The sequence below is a fragment of the Aplosporella prunicola genome, assembly GCF_010093885.1.
Source record: "Aplosporella prunicola CBS 121167 unplaced genomic scaffold K452scaffold_11, whole genome shotgun sequence".
NCBI classification, from domain to species: Eukaryota; Fungi; Ascomycota; class Dothideomycetes; order Botryosphaeriales; family Aplosporellaceae; genus Aplosporella; species Aplosporella prunicola.
This window is the reverse complement of record NW_022983539.1, coordinates 957,788-974,902: the sequence shown is the minus strand read 5'-3', so window position 1 is coordinate 974,902 and position 17,115 is coordinate 957,788. Positions and strand designations below refer to the sequence as shown.

At 58.9% G+C, this 17,115-nt stretch overlaps 6 protein-coding genes across 6 annotated transcripts; all 6 read left to right on the top strand.

Annotated features, from left to right (window-relative positions):
* The first annotated feature begins 27 nt into the window (after positions 1–27).
* K452DRAFT_287083 (uncharacterized protein) lies at positions 28–1,095 on the top strand. The gene is made up of 3 exons (XM_033540416.1): positions 28–136; positions 259–764; positions 824–1,095. Exons 1-3 carry the CDS (start codon positions 74–76, stop codon positions 846–848), a joined length of 594 nt encoding a protein of 197 aa, XP_033398385.1. The 5' UTR covers positions 28–73; the 3' UTR covers positions 849–1,095.
* A 157-nt stretch (positions 1,096–1,252) lies between these two features.
* Positions 1,253–2,070, top strand: K452DRAFT_226719 (uncharacterized protein; the record flags this gene model as incomplete). Its single annotated transcript, XM_033536849.1, has 3 exons — positions 1,253–1,475; positions 1,546–1,748; positions 1,807–2,070. 3 exons carry the CDS (start codon positions 1,253–1,255, stop codon positions 2,068–2,070), a joined length of 690 nt encoding a protein of 229 aa, XP_033398384.1.
* A 3,551-nt stretch (positions 2,071–5,621) lies between these two features.
* Positions 5,622–6,056, top strand: K452DRAFT_308311 (uncharacterized protein; the record flags this gene model as incomplete). Its single annotated transcript, XM_033543140.1, has 1 exon — positions 5,622–6,056. One exon carries the CDS (start codon positions 5,622–5,624, stop codon positions 6,054–6,056), a length of 435 nt encoding a protein of 144 aa, XP_033398383.1.
* Positions 6,057–6,561: 505 nt separating this feature from the next.
* K452DRAFT_270501 (uncharacterized protein) lies at positions 6,562–7,521 on the top strand. Its single transcript, XM_033538990.1, has 3 exons — positions 6,562–6,747; positions 6,807–6,865; positions 6,933–7,521. The coding sequence occupies exons 1-3, from the start codon at positions 6,690–6,692 to the stop codon at positions 7,446–7,448; spliced, it is 633 nt and encodes a 210-aa protein (XP_033398382.1). The 5' UTR covers positions 6,562–6,689; the 3' UTR covers positions 7,449–7,521.
* A 202-nt stretch (positions 7,522–7,723) lies between these two features.
* Positions 7,724–11,032, top strand: K452DRAFT_287079 (uncharacterized protein). The gene has a single exon (XM_033540415.1). The coding sequence runs from the start codon at positions 7,961–7,963 to the stop codon at positions 10,604–10,606; it is 2,646 nt and encodes an 881-aa protein (XP_033398381.1). The 5' UTR covers positions 7,724–7,960; the 3' UTR covers positions 10,607–11,032.
* Positions 11,033–12,910: 1,878 nt separating this feature from the next.
* Positions 12,911–16,378, top strand: K452DRAFT_227053 (uncharacterized protein; the record flags this gene model as incomplete). The annotated part of the gene is made up of 3 exons (XM_033536878.1): positions 12,911–14,871; positions 15,322–15,528; positions 15,997–16,378. Coding segments are annotated over 3 exons (2,550 nt in total), but the record flags the coding sequence as incomplete, so codon positions are not given.
* Positions 16,379–17,115: the final 737 nt, after the last annotated feature.

Sequence of the window (17,115 nt, the reverse complement as noted above, 5' to 3'; positions counted from 1 at the left end):
CGACTCCAGAGCCGCATCACCACCTCCACCCGCGATACTACTATCCAGACCCTCTCCACTCCGAACTCCCACCATGTCTGCCGGTTCCGTCAAGCACGCGCTGCAGTCCTCTGCAGGCCAGATCAAGCAGTTCAAGGTGCGCCAACCCCTCGACCGCCGACCGCCGCGAAGCCGGGACCGCCTAGCAACTGCGCCCAGCTCCCGCCGGCGCCGCCCCTCCTCTGCAACACGCAGCAGCGGCTGACAGCTCCTCTGCAGAAATACACGGTTCAGCCCACTGGCATCTGGGCGCGCATCAGCAACTTCCTCGCCGTCGACCCGAAGCGCAGCACGGGTGTGCCGCTCAACCCGCAGTACCGCCTGCCGACGCCCGGCGCCCAGGACCCCAATGGTTACGACGACCCCGTGACAGTGCCGGCGGGCGACCTGGCCGAGAACCCGTACTGGAAGCGCGATATGCGCAGGCGCTACATGCAGCCCAGCACGATCAAGCAGTCGGACGTGGTCGGCCTGCTGAGCGTCGGCAGCCGGGCCAACGAGAAGGTCGAGCTCATTGGCGAGGCGGGGCAGAAGCAGCTGGTCGCCGTCCAGGACGAGGGTGAGAAGGGCCTTGCGGCTTTCTTCCAGAAGGACAAGAACCTTGCGAGCGGCGTGCTGGACAAGAGCGGCCTGCCTCCTCTCCCGAGCGGCTTGTACGAGGGTAGCCAGAGCGGACAGAAGAAGTACGAGCTCCTGAGTGAGGAGGAGCAGACTTATGGCCCCAAGTGAGTATCCGTCTTGCTGCGTGGAAGCTCGAAAATGGCACGTTACTTACTACTTATAGGTACCCCTGCCGGACTTTCATCTAAGGGCTGCGTGGATGGGCCTGTGCGTATAAGAGAGGCGGTTGTGTAGATATTCCAAGACAGCGGTTGCTTCCATTTCTTTTGTGCTCGTACTCCTACACTGTGAATGCGAATCGTTGCGACGCGTAACGGTTGATGATCATTGAAGGTGGGATCGCACATTGAGTCAAGCAATACTAAAATGGGCAGACGTTTGGATCAAGAGCGCAATGTACTTGTAGAGGCTCAACCAAGCTCTCACTCACGAAGATCACACAAGAACTGTCTTAGTTTGCTGAACGTTGCGCAGGACGGAACGAACCGTGGTTTGAGGCACCGGACAGCTTCTTGTACTTCGCCTGCTCAAAAGCGGCAAGAGCCCGTCTTCCCGCCAGTCGCGCCCACGATGACCAACACCACGCGCGACAATGGAGACCGACAAACCACCACCACCACCCTCTTCCTCAGCAGCTCTAGACGTCATCTTCAACTGTCACATCTGCCAAGCCACCATCTCCGACATCTACAACCAAAGCTCCGGCAACAGCGGCTTCCGCGACGGACGACCCAACACCTCCGACACACGCGTCACGTCACTGTGGCTCACAGAATGCATGCACCTCACATGCGGAAGCCACTTGGAGGGCGGCGGTGCGTGTGACTGCGACGCGTATAGCGCATATCGCGTGTCGATGCATGAGCTGACGGGCTGGTGACGCAGGCGCGCCGTTCCACCCCGAGGGCGCACGTCCGGAGGCCGCGTGCCCGGTGTGTGTCAAAGAGGCGCACGACGACAGGCCGAAGCCGCTGTACGCGGTAAGAGGGTGGAAGGAGGGTGCCTACGATGAGGACATCCCGGAGGACTTGTTCGTCACGCCGCCGGTGGGGCTGGATGGCAAGAGCATCAAGGTGCAGGCGTTGCAGGTACGGCGGTGGTTGCTGGGCTTGTTGGCACGTACTTTGCGGCTGACGGAAGACACAGTTTCAGTATACTTCACTCTTGCGGTACGGTACTGCTATGCTTGCTCAACGGCGCGCGGCTGAAAAGACACGCTTGGAGGCTGAGCGACGGGCTAGTGAGGCTGAGAAGCGACATCGTGAGATGTCGGAGCAGGTCATGGCGCTGAAGTGTCGCGTCACGGCCATGGAAAAGGACCAAGCGGAGGTGTCGAAGTGGAAAGCACGCATGCCGCAAATTACTCACTACCTCAAGCTTTGTCCGGAGCTCATTGGGTATGCTGGATGAGTTCTGCATTGCGGTAGCTCTGGCTGCTAACCTCGAGCAGAGAGATTGATCAGCTTAGAGGGCAGCTCAGCCAACTTGGATATGCTGTCCCGCGGAGAGACTATTCTATGGAACACAAAGCAGGCCCGAAACCGCATACGCAGACACGAGCAGAGGAACCTCCGAAACAACTGGAAACGTGCGATCGCTCGTCCAGTTCTGGCAGGAAAAGAAAACATGATGAGTATACTGAAAACGTCCCGGGCCCAGTTACGCAATCCTACAGTAAAAGCCCATCATATAGGGAAAATTTGCAACTCCCAATGCTTCGTGCAGAAAATCCGCAGGCACCAGAGCCTAAGAGACCGCCTACGAGGTTACAAAACAGCTTATCCGCTCGCGCAAACGACGTGTTGGACCAACATTCTGCACCACATACTCAGGTTCAGGTTTACTCCAATGGACGGTGGGGAAATGATTCGCGATTCTATGATCGCCATGCTCCTTCGATAGCTCCGGACCGTCAGCAAGACACATATCATCCCCAGGCAAACATGATGAGCGGTGCGCTCCCTGCGTCGCCAGATATGGTTGCAAGGCCAAGTGTTGATCAAATTACTCGTTCTGGAGATTTCCAGCGGCCATCGGTCCCGTACAACGTCGATGTGGATGACACCGTTACGACTACAGCACAATACGCGCAGCCTGTCGAAGAGCAACCGGTGATCGATGACGTTCGACACCAGGACAGCCAACATGTGAATGACAACAGATATCACGTTTGTGATAGAGTACGCCCAGATGCCGCTCGTACTAGTCCTTACCTGCTGAACAGTAGCAATCGCGTTCCATTAGGCGGCGCATACTCACGATCAGGTCCCAGTCGGCAGCTGCCAGTACGCGCACCAACACGGGGTAGTTTTGCCCAGCCAAGCAACTACAGGCAAAGCCAGCGAACCAACCCTCAGCACCAGTCTCCTAGGGGAGCCATCCACGAACCCATCACGCCCGCACTAAAACGACTCCATGCGCCCAAGTCAACGCAGCGCATAAGCTCGGCCGCAAGCCCATTTTTCAAGACCAGCAGCGGCGGAGGAAACAGGCAGACCGGTCTCACAGCCAACATGGCGGGCCTGTCCGCGCACGCCCGGATCGGCTCCTCCATCGCGCCAGCAGCAAGCAGCGCGCGTGACTTCCGCCGCACGCAGCCGCCCCAACCACCACCACCGCAAGACTGGCACGAGCCGCGCAGCCTGAACGGCCTGTCGTTCATCCACGAACCGAGAGACGGGGCGAGCGAGCCCGTGCTCAGAAGCAGCAGGGCCAGGCCGTCCGTGAACCCGTTCCTCGCCACTTCCGCGGCGCCGCGCACGGAGATGGGGCTGTTTAGGCGGCCGGGAGAAGCTGGTGCTGGCGCTGGTGCAGCGACGCCGTTGCCCCCGCCGTCATCGCTGTTCCATCGGCAGTTGGGCTCGTCGAGGCAGGCGGGCGGTATACCGCCTCCGGCTACGCCGCGGGGGCTTGCGCAGCGTGGGTATGGGTATGGTCATGGGCATGGACATGGGCATGCGGCGACGCTGTCGGCGTATCAGGCGAGGCGACCGCTGACGAGGACTGGGGGGTTTATTGGGGGCGTATTGCCGTTGGAGGGGAGGGGGCTGATTTCTGCTGCTAGGGGCGTGAGAAGGTGATGTGTGTGCGGGTGGTGGTGTTAGGGAGTCAGTGCTTTTGAGGGAGGAGGTGGGGTGGTGCTGAATAGTGCTGTGCTGGATACCGTGGCTGCTTGATGTAGCTTGGTGTGGCTTTGTGTTTGCTGTAGGGAGTAGGACTAGGTGCATATGCAGGCAAATAATCAAGACAACGAGCCCTGGTTCTAGTCTTTCGATCAAGGAAGAGATTACTCTATAATGCCCTTATAAATAATTGGACAACCTCCCGAAATACCTAAACGCAAGAACCCGCTCCCTACTAAATAACGGCTGGGAAAAGGGAAAAGTCCAATTACAGGCGGAAGTGATTCGAGAGCAGGGGGGCGGGAGAGTGCGACACACATACACCAAACGAACATAGCGCACCGCCAGTGAAGTGCATAGTAGTTCATAGTGATAGTAATGGCGATGCGCAGCAGTGGCACACAACATCAACGGCCTCCACACACGGGCGGCTGTGCGCATCACCAATACTAACACCAACGCAACGCAAGACGCCTCGCCTCGCATCGCCGTTCCGCTCAACCCTCGCTCCTTTCTCCACTATGAAAAGGTGGAACGAACACAGCTGATTATGGCCGGCGTAGCCGGTCCAGGGCGGTCGAAATGTGTGCTTGATGCTTGTTACTAGGTGGTGGGAATTCTTGTTATTGCTTCTTTTCTGCCGCCAATGCTGGTGCTTGGCAGTCGTCTCCTTTGTTGATTCGCTGTTTGTTTGTTCGGTTTCTTGTCGGCTGGAGGACGGTGCTGTGGGGTTATAATGTGTAATATCTAGGACGTAGACAGAGAGGTAAATGAGATTACTACGGCAGAGAAACATCAAAACAATTTCTCCATGCGTTTAAGTATCCGCAGCAGTCACATCAGCACAAAACAGTGATAGATAGCAATGTGCCCCCAACCCCAACCTCATCATCTGTGGTAGCGGTAGCGACAGAAGCCATAGAACCAAACCAAGGTCGAGCCACGCCACGCAGTCGCAGCGACGTAGCTAGTATATAAAGCGGCTCCCCCCTCCATCTGAGATAAGGACCGCTCTTTCAGCTATCGTTTACGAAGTAATAGCGTAGGCACTACCGCGACAATAGTACTATCGTAAGCCGGCATCTAAATTACTGCTGTTATAGTATAGTACAGTATAGTACAGCACAGCTAACGCCAGCGCCGTAGGTACTTACTAGAACACCGCACAGTGTAACCACGTCACCAACACCACCGACACCATGCACGACGAAGAGAACCAAGAGAACCAAACGTACCAACAACACCAACACGAAATCCTCACCACCCGCAGCCCCACCTTCCGAGACATCGTGCACAACACAACGACATGCATCTTGGCGCTCGCGTTGCTAGTTACCTTTACAGCGCTCGTAAGGTTCGATGGCTCGTGCGGCATGTTTTTTGCTAAGTACGGCTTGACTGCGTTTCAGTGGTGTGCGCTGCTGGGCGCGGTGGTGGTGGGGACGCTGCCGAGGCTGTGATGTTGGGAAAGGGGGAGGGGTGGGGATTTGATTGGGGTTGCGGAGTTGCTTTCGGGGTGACGCGGTGGTTGGGGGGTGTTGTTGGGGTTGGCTGGGATCTATACCTTAAGTAAAGGGACATGTTTTCTGAGCAGTGGTGGCGTGGAGGAGTGGTGAAGAGATCATGGAAGGAGGCAAAACAGAGAGACAGTAAAATATGAAATATGAGATAGATTATATGACGGGATAAGAAAGCCTTGTGTGAAAAGGGTTAGTTGTAGAAGAAAAATCCAGTTCTTGAACAATGGCGGGTAGATGATTGGTATATAGATCGCGTTTAAGAGTAGCAGGATACTGTGCCTTCTGACCGCAATCTGAACCGGTAGAGGACAAAAGCACGATGCCTCTGCGTTGGCTCGCACGCCTTCGGGACTGGTTCGAGCTCGTCCTCGAAGACTTACACGACTGGTTCGAAGACCTCCGCAACGGAGACAACTTGTACGAACTACTCTTATTCACCATCTACGGTCTATGGCTCAGCGTATCGCTACTGATCTTCGGAGGGGTGACCGCAGTCCACGATGTCTTTGGCCTGGCTAGAAGGGTGCTCGACAATTGTGTGCCGATATATCTGCTACCGCCAGGCATAACCCCATATCCCGTCGTTTTCACCACCATACAGTTCATTGCTGCAGTGCTGGAGATTCAGGACCCCTTTACCTTGGTTTGCGGTCTCTTTGTCCTTGTTGGGCTGGCCGCTCAGGCTCACGCTGTTTTGGCACGGACTGGAAATGGTGACGACGGGCAGGTGCAGAGAGTTGTCTTCCATGGGTAGTAGCACGACGAAGAGCCGAAAGCCCATGAGATAGGTGCGAGAAGACGAACGAAAAAAGGACCTGGTGAAACAATGAGACAGAAAATAGAATGGACAATGAAAAAGGAAATGGAACAAAGAAGACTACGATAGAATGAGAAAATAAAGACTTTACTCATATGAAGAAACAATGCGCCCCCTATTACCTAGAGAATGATTCAGTGATTGGACCGTGGCAGTTTTTGTCGTCGCAGTTTGACGAACAACAGCGATGGCGGAGACGGCGACGGGTGGACAGGTCACAGCTGTGTACCTAGTACGTAGTATTAGCAAAACCGAAGACGATAATGACAGTTTTTCATGCCAATCATCTGCTGATGTGCTCTGTTGTTCACATGCAAGCGTCGCAACGCGTGTTCCACTCTCCACCAAACGTTCCCCACCACACGCTTACCCGAATCAGAGCAACATGCCGTCACACCTTGGCGTTGCGCTAACCACCAGCCGCGCGCGTACACAGCGAAACGACTGACGCGACAACAAAGACAACAAGCCTTTCCCCTCGACCTGACAACATCCGTTGGCCGTCGCGTTTTTTCCCCCGACCAACCCCTCCTGCATTAGCCACGCCAAAAATAAGACGCGCCCCCCATCATGCCTTCGTCCAAGGGAAAGCCCACCGACCCCAAACTCCGCGAGAAGGTCAAGGAGGGTACGTCTTCCTCGTGATGTCATTGTGCGACGTGCAGTTGACCCGACTGCGAGCTGCAGAGATCAAGAACGAGACGAACAAGGACGGCAGCGGCAAGGGGCAATGGTCCGCCTGGAAGGTGTGTGCGAACGCGACGCGTCAGTGACACATAACCCGATCGATACTAACGGGCTGCGCATCTAAAGGCTTCCAAGCTGTCCAAGGAGTACGAGAAGCAGGGCGGCGAGTACGAGAACGAGGCGGGCTCGAAAAACGAGCCGACCAAGGGGACGCCGGAGAAGAAGTCTGAGGGGAAGAAGCAGAGGGAGGTGAAGAAGGGCGGGAAGAAGGATACCAAGAAAGAGGAGGAAAAGCAGGAGCAGGAGCAGGCGAAGGAGGAGAACGAGAAGGACGAGAGCAAGGAGGAGGAAGCAAAGGAAGAGCAAGAAGGCCAACAGCAAGAGGAGGAAGAGGAAAAGAAGCCCAAGGCCAACACGGGGAAGAAGGCCACTGGCAGAGGCACAAAGACTGAAGGAAAGGGAACGGAGCCCGCCAAAAAGTCACAGAAAGCCGCGACGAAGAAGGCAGAGAAGCCGCGACAGGAAGGCACGCGCAAGAGCTCGCGCATCAGTGCGGGAGAGAAACGGTACGCCGAGGACCAGGACGACGATGATATCGAGCCCAAAAAGGCCAAGAAGACGGGACGGGCCTCGAAGAAATGAGAAATGTCACATGGGGTAGTTCCGGATTGGGAAACGCAGGAACGACGACACGGATTCGGGGGAACGTCGGGAGTGGGGATGCGTAGATTTAATGGAATTTTTCTGCTTTCTGCTTCCAATTCTATAAAGGTCAATGGTAATGGTGTGCCGTGATGTCGACTGGTTTCCTTGACAACAAAGTTGCAGGCCTGTGCGCGGGCGCTGTGGAGGAGCAGTACGTAGTGAATCCCCCGTCATCGCTCGCTAGCCACGGCCTGCCCTACGCGCCTCCAACCTCCAACTCGAAACATTTTCCATTCTCTCCTTCTGCCTACCAAAATACCTGCCCACTGCTTCTCCAACGCACTGTACATAGCCAAAACCCACCGCTTCGATCAATCGGCCCGGACCTGGCCCATCGTCCATCCGCCTCCTATCTGGCCCATCTCTAAAAGCAAGCACCACACTCGGGCCTCGCCCCGGCTCGACGCCTCCGCACGCCCTCTAATGCCGCCGCCGCCCTCACGACCATAATGCCCGCCTCCTCATCTTTCAATCCCCTCCGCTTTGCCAAGCGCAAACTGCAGCCCTACGACCCCCTCCCCGGCGGCAACTCGTACGCCGACGAAGCCCATGACGAATACGACCTAGAGAAGCACTCACCGCTCGACGGCCTGCACTACGAAGACACGGTCGACGACCCGTTCCCCGCACACAGCAGCTCGGGCGTGCTGCAGCCGCTGAGCCAGAAACCCCCGACATCGCAGTACCGCCAGCGCTCCAACAGCCGCGTCCGCAAGGCCAGCATGTCCATAAACACAAACGTCTACCCGCACGCGCACCGCGTGAGCCGCCGCCGCTTCAGCCGCTGGTTCGCGCTGGCGCTGGGCGGCGCCGTCGTCTTTTTCATCGTGCTGCTGAGCGCGCAGGGCCGCCGCAGCCACCTGGCCATTGAGACGGGATTGATGCGCGAGCCGGACCCGCCCGCGCCCTGGGAGGCTTTCCCCTTCCTGCAGCGCTACCATGGCGGCATCCGCACCCTCGTGCCCCGCAGCGAGAACAAACCTGAATACCCGGGCGAGGGCTTCAATGTCTCGGAGCTGCTGGGCTACAAGAAGGACCCGGCGGAGAAGGAGAAGCGCGATGCCACTGAGGCGCTCGAGGACGAGCGCACAAAGGACCACCACCTCCCGGCCATGCAGGTGTTTAGTCCCTACCCTGCCTACGCTTCTGACGCCTACAAGAAGGACTACACCACCGTCAAGACGTGCTACCTAGACGACAAGCGCACCCAGCGCGTCCCGCAGCTGCGAGTGTACCCCGGAGTGGTGCAGGGCACGCCCGACCACGTCCTGGGCTCGTACGAGATCTTTGGTCTGCGCAACGACGTCTGCTTCGACCGCTTCGGGCGCCTAGGCCCGTACGGCCTGGGCTACAGCCGCAAGATGGGCGGCAGCGGCGCCGCCATGGAAGGCGACCGCGAGGGCGCCGAGCAGGTCTGGAAGGACGACCCGGAGGTCGACTACCGCGAGGTGCACTGGGCGGACGTGCAGGAGCGTTGCGCCAGGGACAACGCGCACCGCTTCAAGCCCGCGCCGCAGACGGTTCCCCATGGCTCGAACCACTTCTACTTTGCCATGGACGGGACTGCAAGTGGGAACTGGAAGGCGTCGATGCCGATGCCGGAGAAGGTCGAGAAACGAGATGGCGAAGCGACGACGAAGAGCAAGAAATCAGAGACCGAAGATTCGGGCGAAGCCATGCCGGTTCGCGTGGTTGACTCTTCAAAGGGTGCATCTTTAAGCACTGTCGAACCCCCCTCAGCCAGGAAGCTCCTCCCGCGCAATGCGGTCATTATCCGCACTTGGCACGACTTCCACTACGATGACGAGGATCTCTTCTACTTGCGTGCCCTCGTCACTGAGCTCTCCGTCAACAGCGGCGGAGAGTACACGGTGCACTTCCTGATCCACGTCAAGGACAACAACTTGCCCATCTGGTCCGACGAAGGCACTTACCAGCGCGTGCTGAACGACTCTCTTCCCGAGGAGTTCCGTGGCATGGGCACGCTCTGGACGGAACGGCAGATGGAGCTGCTGTACGGCGGCATGGACGACAGCCACTACCGCGACCTGCCGGTGTACGGGGCGTACCGCAGCACGATGCTGCCGGTGCAGCACTTTGCGCACATGCACCCGGAGTTCGACTTCTTCTGGCACTGGGAAATGGACGTGCGGTACACGGGGCACTTTTACGAGCTGTTTGACAAGGTGGGGGCGTGGGCGCGCAAGCAGCCGCGCAAGGGCCTGTGGGAGCGCAACGCGCGCTTCTACGTGCCGCGCGAGCACGGCGACTGGGAGGACTTCAAGCACATGGTGCGCGTGCAGACGGAGCACGGCACCTCGAGCAAGAACAACATCTGGGCGGCTATGGAGAACAACCCCGATGTGCCGGACGAGGTGAAGGCGCAGGCGGTGCCGCGGGCCGAGAAGCCCATCTGGGGCCCCGAGCGCTCCGAGGACGACGAAATGGACACGGACGGCGACCCGGAGCCGCCGCGGGCGTACGCCGACGACAAGTTCGAGTGGGGCGTAGGCGAGGACGCGGACCTCATCACCTTCAACCCGCTCTTCGACCCCACGGGCACCAACTGGATCCTCGCGGGCGACGTGACGGGGTACAACACGAGCCGGACGCTGCCGCCGCGGCGCACGGCCATCATCACGGCCGGCCGCCTGTCGCGCCGCCTGCTCGAGACGATGCACCGCGAGACGGCAGTGCGGCGGCGCACCATGTTCAGCGAGATGTGGCCGGCGTCGGTAGCGCTGCAGCACGGGCTCAAGGCCGTGTACGCGCCGCACCCGGTGTTCATCGACCGCGCGTGGCCGACGGACTACCTGGCGGCGATTTTCAACGGGGGGCGCAACGGCGCGGCGGGGGGCGCGCGCACGTCGGTGTTTTCGGATGAGCGCCAGCATAATTTTAGGGGCACCACGTGGTATTATAACAGTGGTGCGGCGCCGAATCTGTGGTTGAGGTGGCTGGGCTACGTCGTTGATAATGATGGGGGCGAGGAGGACGAGGTTTGGGGTGAGGGGCGGATGTGTTTGCCCCCGGTGCTGCTGCATCCGGTTAAGCATGTCGATTTGGTGTTTGCGCATGAGGAGGGGGAGGTGTAGGTAGTAGTGTGTGGGGTTGGTGGGTTGGTGGTGTTGTGTACCAGCAGCGTCAACTTCAACATCGGCATCAACATCAGCGTCTCCATCTTCATCTCATCCGTCTACATAGCTCGCGAACGCGTTTTCTTTCTTTCTTCATTCTTCTTTTAGTTGGTTGGGTAATACTCGAATTGCATACACCAAAAAACAGACGGGCGGACAGGCTTTGGCGCTTTGGCTTTGGCTTTTCACTTCTCCATTCACTTGTCCTTTGGGGTTCTTTTTCTTTCTTTTGCATGTGCGCGTGCGTGGGACATGAAAACAAAAATAGAAATAAATAAAATAACATAACATAAATCTATATAACTCAACCCAACTCTCACCCCTCTTATCCACCCCACCCAAACACAACCCAATCCATACGAAATCGAAACTCCAACACGACCAACATCTATCTCCGCCGCGACAGCGACAGCGACTGACGTTAGCCTCATTATCCGCCTCCGCGTCCACCGCAAAGACAAAAAGCAGACGGCAGTATTTCAAATAGATAGACACAGAGTCGAACAAGCCCAAAAACGAACTAGAACTAGAAGCCAGCCGTGCTTATCAACGTCGGGCTTACATAGTAGCAGGCGTAGGCGTAGGTATTAAGTTCGTAAAACCAAAGAAAGGGTTTAGTACTGTCTATTTAACACTATACTGTAGTACGTTTTATTATTTGATAGCAGCCAACTACACTACTTACTCCTTGCTGGATATAGATATGCCTGCCTTAGCGGTAGGTAGGTGGTAGTGGGAGGTCTGAGTAAGCAAGCAAGCAAGCAAGACCTACAAATATGTAAACCCGTATGATATACTCCTACTGTAGTGATGCGATGCGCGCGGGCGGTTTCCATACATACATATGCGTTTCTGTCACAGCAAAGTAAAGCAGAGCGGCGACTGTGCTGTAGCAGCAAAGGGCAGTCAAGCCCAGCTACGCAGGCCTCAGCACCTCGCCTCGACGCCTCTATAGATGTACAGTAAATCCACAGTAAACAAGTGCCTAAGCAGTTTTGCGCGTGCGGGAGGCTTGAGGCAGCAGTTATTGGTTGGCCCAGAGGTTCAGAACTGGAGACTTGCCTAGAGTCTCGGGTGTAGTAGGCCTGTTTCACTAGAAAGCTAGGTAATACCGTGATCAGTCCGCCAGGGCGCACTGCACACGTTTTTTTCTTGTCGTCGGCCTCCGTCAGCAAGTCCGCGCTTGGCAAGGTGGTCGCGGCTAGTTCCGTCTGTCCGGCCGGGAGGATGCGTGCGTGTTTGCATGGATGGGCTGCGCGCGTGCTCACGCGGCCGAGTGCAAGGGACAGACTGCAGGGCTTGTCCTTGCGCGGTACGAGTCCTACGTATGTATGTAGGCGCGTTGGGTTGGGGTTGGGCATGGCGTTTTTTTCGTGGCTGCGTTGTTGGTTAGGTTAGGTAGTGATTAGGTGGTCGTTTGTCAATGCTCTTTCGTGCTTTCTCTCAACTGCTGGCTGGCTGGCTGGCTGGGTTCACGGGTTACGGATACTGGAGGAGTGGCTTTGGGGTGGGAGAGATGTATATGTATGCACAGGGAGAGAAGGTTGGAGAGGGAATTTATGGTGGTGGTGGACTCGTCGAGGTATGGGGGCTAATAATAGAGACGAGGCGCGAGCGGTCTGGTGCTGGTGCTGGTGCACGCGATGATGGACGACGATTCACGACGATGACCGCCACTTCCGGTGGAGCGTGCGTGCGGACTGGCGGTGCAGGATCATGTTAGTTAGGCCGCTGGCCACTGGGCTAGCGCTCGGGCGTATGTAATGATAATAATCTAGGGAGATGAATGACCGAGAAGCTTGGCTGGATGAGTCGATGGGTGCGTGCAGGGCTGAGACGAGGATTGTTGAAGAAGAGACAGCGGCTGGCGAAACAAGGCGGTTCAGAGAGTGGTTGCTGCGGGGATGAGCGACTGGCAGCGGATCGAGGGGCACCAAGCACCAGCAACCAGGCCATGGCATCCTTGTTGGCGGGGAGCCACATGTTTACACACCGCGACTGCGGCTTGCGCGGCCGTGCCCACTGCCCACTCTGCCCTGCTCGCAGCCTCGCCCTGCTCTCCGCTGCCAATCTATTTCCTCTTCACGCAACTCTCCACTCGCTCTTTGCCGATCTCCGTGAGCATTCGGAAGACGCTGCTTACCAGTACCACGTAGTTACGGCTTTTCTTCTACTACCTACTCTCTCACCACCTACTTCCCTCTCTTCCTCTCTCTCCAGTTATACCCGGCGACCATGCTCCGCTAGCCACCCACCCCATCCATGGACCTCTTCACCCTCCCCGCCGCCCTGCTCTTCCTGCTGCTGGCTGGCCCCGCCTACGCTCAGCTACCCTACGACCCTACGCGCATCCTCCAATCCCGCCAGGACAATGATATCATTTACGTCTTCCGCCCCGATCCCAGCGCGACCGCAAAGACACAATTGCTGTCCCTTGACGTCTCGTCCGCGCTGAACGCCGCCGATCTCCCGCTCACGACGCTCTATCCCGCGCTACCCTTCGCAACGTCGACCGATGACACCGCCGTGCCGTACATCCCCGTCGCGGACGAGAAGGGCGGCCTCACCGTGTACGCGGGGCGCTGCGGGCCGGCGCTCCACGATGCCAAGGTGTGGAAGTTCGCGGTGGCCGAAGACGCGCAAGACAGCAACGGGACGTGGACGGAATCGGACGCGACGGCAGGCAGCGACGGCGACGGGCGCACGCTGCTTGGCCCCAACTTCCTGAGCCACGGCATCTCCTTCTCCTCGACGGTGGGCGACAGCGACCCGGCGCTGTTCGCGTTTGGCGGCATGTGCCCCACCGATGACGCGACGCCGGGGTCGTGGGTGGCCGCGGCCAACTACTCCAGCGCCATGCTGCAGGTCCAGAAATCATCGAACGACGATGATGATTCTGCAGCAGGGTTCGACGTCGACGTTGCGCCCACGCGCGGCCCGCCCGTCGCTGAGGCCGGGTTTGGGCTCGTGGGCCTGCCGCCCACGTTCTCGAACCGCAGCGACGGCTCTGCGGATCAGCAGCAGAACTTTGTCCTGTTGGGCGGCCACACGGACGGCGCGTTCATCAACATGTCGCAGGTTGCTCTGTACTCGCTGCCAGAGGAAACTTGGACGTTTATCCCCGTGGAGCAGCCCGATGTGCGCGACGGCGATCTCGCCAAACGCGCTGCAACGGTTAGCGAGGTGGAGCCGCGCTCGGGGCATACTGCTGTCCTGTCCGATGATGGCACGAAAATCATCGTCATGGGCGGCTGGGTTGGAGACGTCGACACGCCGGCCGAGCCCCAGCTCGCTGTCCTCAACATCGGCGAAGGTTATGGCGGAGAGGGCGCGTGGTCCTGGTCCATTCCTTCGCCGTCGGGCAGCGGCCTCGCCGATGGCGCTGGCATTTACGGCCACGGGGCCGTGATGCTCTCTGGAGACGTGATGATGATCCTGGGAGGGTACTCGATTTCGTCGTTGTCGTCGTCCTCGAAGCTGAGGGGGAGAGCAACGCCCGCGCAGAACACGCAAAACTTTTTCTTCAATGTCAGTTCGAACAGCTATTTATCGGACTATTCGCCGGTATCCGACTCGTCCGATTCTTCTGACAAGGGGGGCCTTTCAAGCGCATCGCAAAAGGCTGGGCTCGGTGTCGGCATCGGAATCGGCGTCGCGGCCGTTGTCTGCATGACTATTTTCTACTTCTGGTACAAGCGCCACCTCCGGGAAAAGAGGGAGTGGAGAGAGAAGGAACTCCGCGAGCTTTCTTTGGGCGCTCACTACGTGCATGGAATTGGCCCTGGGAACACGGGTCTGAGTTCGCGAGGCAGAGATCCGTTCGCGGACGAGTATCTTAGCGATCGCGAAGCCGCTGCATACGCGTCCGACCCTTGGTATTCTGGCGGACGAGGAGGCTGGAAAGGACAAGGTGGCGGTGAAGCCGAGCGGACTGGCCTGCTCGTCGAAATACCCAGTCCGACGCGAGGCCTCCGCCGGAACTCTCAAGGAAGAGTGTATCACCAGGCACCTTTGTACGATGACAGCCGCATCAACCCTGGAGCGGGCCCGATCCACCGCATCGACGAGCGCGCAGAGGAAGAGGAAGAGGAAGCCAATCTTGAAATGCGTGAAAGACCGCGGACCGCCGAAACCGACTACCGTCTTTCCATACACTCGACTGGCGACTCGAATCCTCTCATCGACCACAACGACCACGAATACCTTGGCAGCAATCATTCCGCGTTCCCGACGCAGCCCACGGCTCACTTCCCCACCAGCCTCGGCAACGTAGGGAAGCGCTTCACCGTAATTCCAGGTCCCACCTCTGTAGCTCAAGCCCGCGCAGCGGAAGTACGCCCTTACACGCCCAACTGGGAATTTGGCGGCTCTTCGCTGTCCTCGGCAGCATATTCCAACTCGGCATCCAGCAGGTCAGGCCTCTCAGCACACCACGAAAAGTCGGATCGCACTGGCTCCAACCTCAGCGACAGTTCCCGTTCGGTGCTGTCTGCTCGATCTACTGCTGCTAGTGTCGCGCGCACATTGTCGATAAGGTCCGGCGCTCTGCTTGCCAGCATACCCAACCCATTCCGCACGCCACAGACGAGTCCGATCAAGGAGCATCCGCAGCCCTCTCTCGCACCGCCGGTCGAGCCCGTGTCGGCAGTGCAACGCAAGTCTGTAGAATACAGCCGCGCGCCCAACAGCAGTCATAGCAACGTCAACGCCAACGCCGATGCCGACTCGTTCACCACGGCCAAGACATCCTTTGCCCAGCTCCAAGCAGAGGGCGAGGCACTGCTTGGCGGTCGCCCCGACAACGCTGAAAACATACCCACGTCGATACCGTTCCCATCGCTCAGCCCCATCGATCCGGATTCTCCGCACTACCGGAAATCGTTCCACCAGCCGCCGCCACCAGCGGCAGCAGAAGAGGCGGCGCAACAATCTCAACAACAACAACAGCAGCAGCAGCAGCAGCCGCAGCAACGGGCAATAACTGAATTACAGCGCCAGCAGGTCAACCGTATGGGCTCCGCCGACTCGCTCGACCTCCACTCCCCCGTCGACAACTCGTTCGCGACGCGCGACCGCAGCAAATCCTGGCTCGGGGGTGTGCGTAACGCACTTGGCCGGCGGCCAACGTTACTGAGCCAGCACGACGACGGGCGTCCACCTAGCCTGGTGCTGGGCCTGCATCGCCGCAGCAGAAGATACAGCTACTCTAACTCGCAGGACAGCCCGCAGCACAGCCCCGACGCGTTTTCGACGCCGCACACGAGCCTGTTTCCTTGGGGCATCAGGAGCGGAGAGAGCAGCCCCACCAAGTCGCTGCTGGATCCCCAGCAGCAGAGGCCGGCGTCGAGCTCGGCGGCGGATGGGTTGTCGCCTCCGAGACGGGCAGCGAGTGATGCGGGGTTCTGGGCTAAGAGGGAGAAGAGAGGGTCTAAGGCGTGGACCGCGGATATTTTGGGGCTGGAGGGGCAGGAAGATGAAGAGGATTGGATTGCAGGGAGGCCGCGACCACGGACCGTCGCAGGCGAGGAAGCATTTGGTGCGAGGGGTTTGTTGCCCGGTGGAGCAGGAGCTGGGGATGTCGAGGTCGTGGGAATGGGAGGGCTGGAGTTGCAGGACGGCGAGTATTACGAGGACGAAGGCGAGTGGGACGTCGAAGCCGCGGCCGAGCGTCGCGACGTCCAGCTCTGCTTCACGGTGCCTCGGCAAAGGTTGAGGGTCGTGAACGCGGACGCGAGGGCAGCGAGCCCGAGTGTGGCGGGGAGTGAAGGGGAGGCGAGGAGGGTGTCGGGGAGGAGCTCGTTGCGGAGGGTCAGTGGGCTGAGTGCGGGAAGTGGGGCAGGGGGGATAAGAGTGGCGAGCCTATCGTCTTTGGCAGCGGTGAAGGAGGCGGCGCGCAAGATCAGCAGCGGGACGGCGGCGTCGAGGTGGAGCGGCGGTGGTGGTGCCGGTGCTGGTGCTGGTGGTGGTCAGCGCGTCGTCTCTACCTCGGCGGCATCAGCGGCCTCTGCTGCAGGGGGTGAATCGTCACCACCACAACCTCAACCACCCCAAGCACAACCACACCTACACCCGCATTTGCAATTGCCGCAATTGCAACCTCCGGTGGCGGTAGCGACGACGGCGGGCGCGCCCCTCGCTCATCCTAAGCCTAAGCCCTCGTCCAAGGAGCTTTATCAGGTGCAGACGCCGCCGCAGCTGCCTCCGCTCAGCATCTCCGAGGTGGATCTGCTGGGCACGAAAGGGGCATCAGCATCACAACCGCAACCACAACCACGGCCCGCGGACCCGCCAACGTCAACCATGTCGACGACGACCATGACGCCTCCGCCCGCCGCAGCAGCAGCGCTGCCCTCACCTTCGCTTTCTCGCTCTCGCTCGCCATTGCCCTCGCCTCTGCCGCCTTCGTCGCCGTCGCCAACGCCTTCCGCATCCGCATCCGCGACGGCAGACCTCCTCGGCACGCCGCC